Source organism: Pygocentrus nattereri, chromosome 14 (assembly GCF_015220715.1).
Source record: "Pygocentrus nattereri isolate fPygNat1 chromosome 14, fPygNat1.pri, whole genome shotgun sequence".
In the NCBI taxonomy this organism is placed as follows: Eukaryota; Metazoa; Chordata; class Actinopteri; order Characiformes; family Serrasalmidae; genus Pygocentrus; species Pygocentrus nattereri.
In genome coordinates, this window is record NC_051224.1 from 14,687,216 (window position 1) to 14,695,000 (window position 7,785).

At 37.8% G+C, this 7,785-nt stretch overlaps 1 protein-coding gene across 3 annotated transcripts in view; it reads left to right on the forward strand.

Annotated features, from left to right (window-relative positions):
- The window catches only part of gys1 (glycogen synthase 1 (muscle)), a 17,611-nt gene that overhangs the window by 3,692 nt on the left and 6,134 nt on the right, over positions 1 to 7,785 (forward strand). For all 3 annotated transcript variants that reach the window (XM_017686802.2, XM_017686811.2, XM_037544710.1), the window contains exons 3-11: positions 2,173 to 2,354; positions 3,690 to 3,881; positions 3,986 to 4,171; positions 4,261 to 4,405; positions 5,529 to 5,646; positions 5,736 to 5,856; positions 6,003 to 6,109; positions 6,847 to 6,906; positions 6,989 to 7,181. In XM_017686802.2, coding sequence (XP_017542291.1) covers positions 2,173 to 2,354; positions 3,690 to 3,881; positions 3,986 to 4,171; positions 4,261 to 4,405; positions 5,529 to 5,646; positions 5,736 to 5,856; positions 6,003 to 6,109; positions 6,847 to 6,906; positions 6,989 to 7,181 — 1,304 coding nt within the window. The remainder of the gene's footprint in view (positions 1 to 2,172; positions 2,355 to 3,689; positions 3,882 to 3,985; positions 4,172 to 4,260; positions 4,406 to 5,528; positions 5,647 to 5,735; positions 5,857 to 6,002; positions 6,110 to 6,846; positions 6,907 to 6,988; positions 7,182 to 7,785) is intronic.

Sequence of the window (7,785 nt, forward strand, 5' to 3'; positions counted from 1 at the left end):
CTATGTGTGCACAATTCCATACTGAACATATAGTGGAATATATGGGCCAAAATTTCATAACTTACATAGTGCACTACATAGGGACAAAAATTTGAGAATCAGCCTTGGACCATTTCTGTTGGCCTGTTTCAGTCAGGTTTACACAAATGGCTCCTGGCACTTTCAAAATAAAAAATGAAGGTGAAGGTTTTGTAATGACATGTATTGCTAGGCAGATATACACAGAACTGTGTAAAGGTTTTAGTCACCTGTGAAAGTGTATATTTAAAAAGTTTTTTTTTATCAGTGCAGTAAGTGTTTGTTCAGTAAATCAGAATTATAATAACTATGAACCAATTTTAATACATACAAAAAATGTTTTGGCCCAATTAGTACTTTATTAAATAAAAGCAAGTGTGCTAATTGTGCACTTCTAATTAGCTCAGAAGATGCGCAAGATAAAGTTCTTTAAATAATCATTTTTGTTCATTTTGGCTGTATATAATTTGTATGTAACTTATTCTAGTGCTATGTAGTGTTTTTACTGACAAAAATATGTTTTTAAACTATTTACTTAGGTGCTCTTTGCACAGTGCTGCATGTGTAGTTGAGTAATGGTATGGCTGACCTTGATCTTTATATGCTTATCTGACCCTTTGGTTATTTGCTTGTTCATGGTTCTTGCAATGTAGTGGAAACTAATTCCCAGTGCAGGTAGTCTTTCCACTGTCACACGACTGTCACCAGTCTGGAAAGCCAAAGGCCAGCACAACCCCCTTCCCAATATATGAAGCCTATCACTGTACACTTGCAAGCTAGAGCTATAGCACTGAACTGGATTCAGCCTGCATGGCACAATGTTACACAGCTAAACTGCAGAGTTGCATCACCCAACTATTAGTACTGAGTTAAATATTAATAACGTTATGACTCTTTGTAGAGCATCTGACTGTAACGTGTCCTCCTGATGCCTTGTACATGTCAGAAGAGAGACGTTATTTGTTAATTATGCAGCAAACATAGCTCTTTACTAGAGTAGCAGTGCTAAACTATGTAACTTGCAAGAGTCATGAAGTTCCGGTGTAAACGCCCCACCCGAGAAACGGTGCCAAAACTAGACGTCCTTAAATGGAACAGTCCAGTATAACTAGAACTAAAAAAATTACATGAGTTTTTTTTTTTTGGTCAGAGTATCTTTAGAGGGCTGGGAAAAGATGAAGACTATTAGTAGACTATGATCTGAAAGTTTGGAATCTTTGCTTATAGAACCAATTTGGCGGCAGATAAAAAAACAGATGTATCAAGAATTAGGAATGGAGCTGTAGATCATTGTAAAATGATTATTTTTAAAAAACAAAGTGAAATTACAATAAAACAAATATACATACTGCCTTGCTTTTCGAAAAAGGTGGCCAAGTCAAGGCAGATAGTGTGACAAAATGACTGTAAATATTTTACAATTTTTAGTGTATTTATTACTGTTTTATTCCTTAAATTATTGAAATATCAAAAAATGGACAAAAATAACATTTGAATCAACATTTTTAGATGATTCCAAACTTTTGAGCAGTAGTGTAAAAGTCATATTGTTAAGTAAAGGTTTGTTGCTTAATATTAGGGCTGTGTAAGCATCTAAATGGTGAGCATGATAATATTGTAACGTCTACATGACAGAGCGGTCAGAGGGATATTCTGATATGCAACATGAGTGTAGCTTAGTGTCTCAGATCAGCTGAGACTCAGTGACCTTCCCTTCTTTCATAGAAGTCAGTCTGTCATTTCATCAGAGAGACTGCACCAGTGGATTTCACACATACATTTTCAATCAGATGTTTAACTGTGTGTGTGTTACAGTGCACACATTTCATGACACCGTAAGTGTTGTGCTTCTTGGCACCATGATGTGATACATTTGTTCAGTACATAGGTGGAAAAAAAGTAATTTTGCCTATGTATATTAATATCCAATTGCCCAAACAAGACCAGAGCACCTAGTGAAAGCATAATGTACACAAACAAGTACATTTAAATAGACCACAAGTTGCTCCTACTTTTGTGGTTGTAACAATTAGAAACACAGTGGTGTGCTTTTTAATAGAAAAGTGGAAACCATTCCAGTTTGTCATTGTGTCTGATATGAAATGGATGTTAGTATGATGTATGATAACACTCACAGTCTTTGTGCTTTGGCAGTTGGAGGGATCTATACAGTGATTCAGACGAAGGCCCGTTTGACCTGTGAGGAATGGGGAGAGAACTACTTCTTAGTGGGGCCGTACATGGAGTCCAATGTCAGGACACAGGTTGAGCTTATTGAGCCCACCAATGCAGCACTCAGGAGGACCATTGACAAAATGAACAGCAGTGGCTGCAAGGTACACAAACACAATGCAGCAAGCCTATTTGTGCCTTATGTGGTTTTCAGTTGCTTATCCTGGATATCTCTGTACATAAGTTCTGTCTCACACACACACACTCAGTCTGTCTTTTGCCCTCCGCCTCAGTGAAACCCTAAACCTTCATTCTGAAGCGCGTGTGCGCCCCCTCCCTGGTATGCTTGTGTAAAGGTTAAAAGCTGTATCTATGTCTCGAACACAGACCACAGTCTATTTCAGTTCTTTCACTGAATTCTCCCGAGAGGGGGAATGTGTGTGTGTGTCCTCACGCAAACGTTGGTGTTATGACAATAAAATAATGGCTTGGGTGGAAATAACTTGAGTGGAAAAAAAAAGTATAAAGTATAAACAACAAAAAAAAAACTAAGAGCATGCTAGGCACTGTCCTTTTCTTTTTGGGGTCTGTCTTGTCTAAAATAAAATGCTATGGCTCCATACAAATAATGACTATACCAGTATTTTTGATTAATTCTGTTTTAGTATAAATATTAACCACAGTACATTTTAAGTACATTATTGTTTATTGTTTAGCTTAGCCCTGCCCATTCACAGTGAAGGTATAGGGAGTGTTTCAGCCTGGATTGCTTTTTTAAATGAGGCACACAATGTATGACACCAGTCAGAATGCCCCATCATTTTCATATAAAAGTCTCAAAGTTATAATAACAAACTGCCTGTTTGATTTTAAGATAAAGAGACTGGAAAATGGTCATGAATATTTTTTGCACATAGACCCACATAAACATCATAAGTGTGCATACAAAACAATAAAATACAGGATATACAACATTTATATACTATAGGATATAAGACTTATAGGATATACTACATTTCCTGAAGCCTCCTTTATTATGTTTTAGTGTTTAAATAGTGCAGTTAAAGATCCTCCAATGTAAGTAGCAGCAATTTTATCAGGGGAAAAATAGTCATGGCAAAATTTGAGCTGCAACAGAAGTTAATTGATTCATACTTTGACCAAATTATGGAATTATTAGTTTTTTTTCCACTGCTGGCACATAATTTACTATAATTAAACACAGCTATGGTATTGTGTCTCTGTCTTTCTCTGTGTGGGGGACTGATTATGTCTTAGCAGAGACCAAATGTATCCACATGAAGCATTTGGTACTGTTGCGACTTTTCACTCCTCAGGCAGATTTTTCACAGAAAAATGGGAATATTTCATAAATGGGGTTTTCATTATCAATGATCAAGATTAAAATGTAAGCTATAATAGTACTGAGCTACAATAATCCATGGTGCTGTAGAAACACTATAAGACAAGCTGTAATGTATGTGGGTGCTTGTGTGTAGGTGTATTTTGGCCGCTGGCTAATTGAGGGTTCTCCATATGTGGTCCTGCTGGATGTGGGCTTCACGGCCTGGTCTTTGGACCGCTGGAAGAGTGAGCTGTGGGAGAACTGTTCTATTGGAGTTCCCTGGTTCGATCGGGAGGCCAATGACGCTGTCCTCTTCGGATTCCTCACTGCCTGGCTGCTCGGAGAGGTATGTGTGTGTTTTTATCTGGCTGTACTAGCTGTTTATTAGACCATGTCATTATGTGTGTTTATGAGTTAGTGGTGTTTATGTGTCCTTGTACTGTGTTTCAGTATGCAGCGCAGTGTGAAGACCCTCCACACATCCTGGCTCATTTTCATGAATGGTTGGCTGGTCTGGGCCTGGTTTTGTGTAGACAGCGGCAGTTACCCGTAGCAACCATTTTCACCACACATGCCACGCTGCTCGGTCGATACCTATGTGCCGGCAATGTTGACTTTTACAACAACCTTGCAGAGGTGTGTGCTCGTGTGTGGAAAGACAACCTTACAAAAAAGTAATGTAACAACCAATATATGTGTCTTTGTTTCTCTCTGTCTTTCTGTAGTTTAATGTAGATAAGGAGGCGGGAGATAGGCAGATCTATCATCGCTACTGTTTGGAGCGGGCTGCAGCACGCTGTGCTCATGTTTTCACCACTGTGTCTCAAATTACGGCCATTGAGGCCGAGCATCTGCTGAAAAGGAAACCAGGTGGCTTTCTAAACTCCACCCACCACCCCCAGCCACACACCCACAGTTTTACCTAGTGTGCCTAAATCACATCTAAATCACACAATGTTTTGATATCAGTAAAGCATGTTTGACGTGTTTTTAATAAAATATCATTGTGTTTCTCTATCTGGTATTAACATCAGAAGCTTGAACAATAACTACTTCAGTACACTAGGTGGCAATATATGCCTTTTACTTATCAGACTAGGGGGAGTCTAGTGAAGGGAAGTCTAGCCATTCTCTCTCTGCACGCACTCCAGCAAGACAGCATGGTTAGCCAGATATGTATTTTAAATGTTTTTTTATAGTGTTTGTTTTTTCCCCACATATATAGCTACTTGCTACTTTTGTATTCTAGAACCCAAATAAACCTTTTGTTTTTGTCAGGGTTTAAAATACTATTCAGGCTTCAAACAGTAAAAAATACATGTTATAATTGTCAGTAATTACTATTTAGATTTTTTTTTTTTTGGACATATAGCCCACTCTTCTAGTGAGGCCCCAAGAATCTATAATATTGGTCATTATAGAGTGCTGTTTAATAGTCACTTAGTTTATGCATGGGAGTCTTTTTCACCTTATTAGATCTTAAAGTTGAACTATGTTATTTTTTTTTATTTTATTTTTTTTTTAAATTGAAAGATGTAGCATTACTGAGTTAGGAGAAAAACAAACCAAAATGTGGTGCCCAAGCACTGCTGCGAGTCATCCTGTAAATAATAATAATTTCAAAACTGAGCTTTGTGTTAGTGTCACACACATAGGCTCAAAAAGACGGTCCTGGCTCAATGTTTAGGTCTCAAACATAAAGTCAACATTATATTGGTAATGATGACAGTATAAGATAATTTGTATCTCTTCAGAAGACACATCCTTCACCAAGTTTGGACTAAGTTCTCTTTGAATACTCTTTCAACGCACTAGCTGTCATCAGAGTCATCTTCTCGGAGAAGGGGACTAAGACACAGACAACACTACAAAATGTTCCTTTGCATACTGCGTGCAGTTTCACATTTCAGATCCTCAAATCTTACACATTGTAAATTGAAAGAATTCTCTGACTGTGCATTCTGTACATTTTTGCTCAATCTATTTCTCACAGATATTGTTACCCCAAATGGTTTAAATGTGAAAAAGTTCTCAGCCATGCACGAGTTCCAGAACCTGCACGCTCAAAGCAAGGCTCGCATTCAAGAGTTCATCAGAGGCCACTTCTATGGGTCAGAGCACTATTTAAGCATTCAGACCACATCAATACAAACATATTCTGTCATGCTCCTCCTTTTAAAAGCATATTATTTTTTCATAGACATTTAGATTTTAATCTGGATAAGACCGTCTTCCTGTTCATTGCTGGGCGCTATGAGTTCTCAAATAAGGGAGCCGATATTTTCCTAGAGGCACTTGCTAGACTCAACTACCTCTTGAGGGTATGTGTTTTTTGTGTGATACTATGCTAAAGTGTGCTTACTGAAATGAATAAAAAGTGAATCATGCAGTGTTTTCAGAAAGCCCTAAAATCTCTGCTTTGCTTCACTGTGTGTGTGCATGTGTGTGTGTGTGTGTGTGTCCTCAGGTAAACCACAGTGATGTTACAGTGATAGCGTTCTTCATCATGCCTGCTCGCACCAACAACTTCAACGTGGAGACGCTGAAAGGCCAAGCCGTACGGAAACAGCTCTGGTAACCATGACGAGGCACTGTGAGGACTGCAAACCTCCACTTGGCACACAATATACCTGACTAGCTCAGTGCCTTGGGCTGTAAGCCCTAAATACTGTGCTGTTTGTAATGAAAAATAAGTTTATAATGAAGAAGTAGGGCCTTTTTTGTGGAAGCTCCTGCTTTTAGTCTGTCATTTGAATAGCAAAATCCATCATGCTTCTTGCCGTTACATTTGCATAGTTTACAGACACTACTATTTTATTTTGTCTCCCGCTGATTTCTTACATGGTATATGAGGGAAGCAGGCAAAGATGGCAGTAAAAAAATTGTGAACTTCAAATATTTTGGATTGTTCAACTGTGATATGTTGCGTTTTGTCATGTGCCACGCAAATAAAAAAATATCTATATTAATTATTAGTATTAAAAAATTATTATTGCTTTCATTTTTTAAAAACAGCATTAAGCTTGTTTTCACCTGTGGGTCATCAAAGCACACAACTATACCCCAACTCTGCATTCACATTTAGTCTGGACATCCTAACATGCATGCACTTTAGTGACACACCTACAAAGCAGCCAGTGCTTGTTAAGGGAAGTGATTTGCTTTGCTGTAATGTAGATGCAGCATTAAGACCCCTGACTAGGGAGGTAATCCTCACATAGGGAAGTTGGCAAATAGTAATAGAGATGTCTCTATAGCAGCTGACAGTGTGTTAGTACAGTCTGTACTGATGTCCTTTTTGTTGTTACCAGGGATACAGCCCAGACTGTGAAAGAGCGCTTTGGGAAGAAGCTCTATGAATCATTATTAGTGTAAGTGACTTTCCTTTAAACTACCTTTTTTAACTGCCTCTTTAATCATTGGCAAAAGCTAGTTTCACTCTCTCACTTTCAGTGGGCAGTTGCCAGAAGTGTCTAAAATGTTGGATAAGGAAGATTTCACCATGATGAAGAGGGCCATCTTTGCCACACAGCGCCAGTGCCTGCCACCCATCTGCTCCCACAACATGCTGGAGGACAGCACTGATCCCATCCTCACCTGCATCCGCCGCATAGGCCTCTTCAACAGCTCTCAGGACCGGGTTAAGGTAAAAACACTTGGCAGAATGACCAAAAATCTAATCAAAGTACATTTTTCCCATATACGGTACTGTGCGCAAGTTTTAGGCATCTAAGCAAATTTTTAAACAATTTACCTCAGCAGTGAGTATCACAGTATACATTAGAATGAAGTCATATTCATAATTTAAATAAACAAAGACAATAAAAAGTAACAAGAATTTCTTGGGTCCATATTTTTCCTGGACATTTTCACAGCCACCACAGAGACTTGTTAATATCATCATTTACATCATGAGCACAATTTACTGAAGCACTGATTCAAACCAGGAGGTGCTATTTAACTACATATAATATTGGGCTTCCTCCAGGAGAGGTCTATATATATATTTGTGTGTGTGTGTGTGTGTGTGTGTGTGTGTGTGTGTATATATATATATATATATATATATATATATATATATATATATATATATATATAAATTAATATTCTATAAATGTAGTTTATTCAAATATTAACACTTTTCTCAGCAAATAAACACACACTACACAGATAAATAGATTTTGAAAATGTGTCTTGGGTGCCTAAGACTTTCGCACAGTACTATAGATCAAAATAGATCATTATTACTA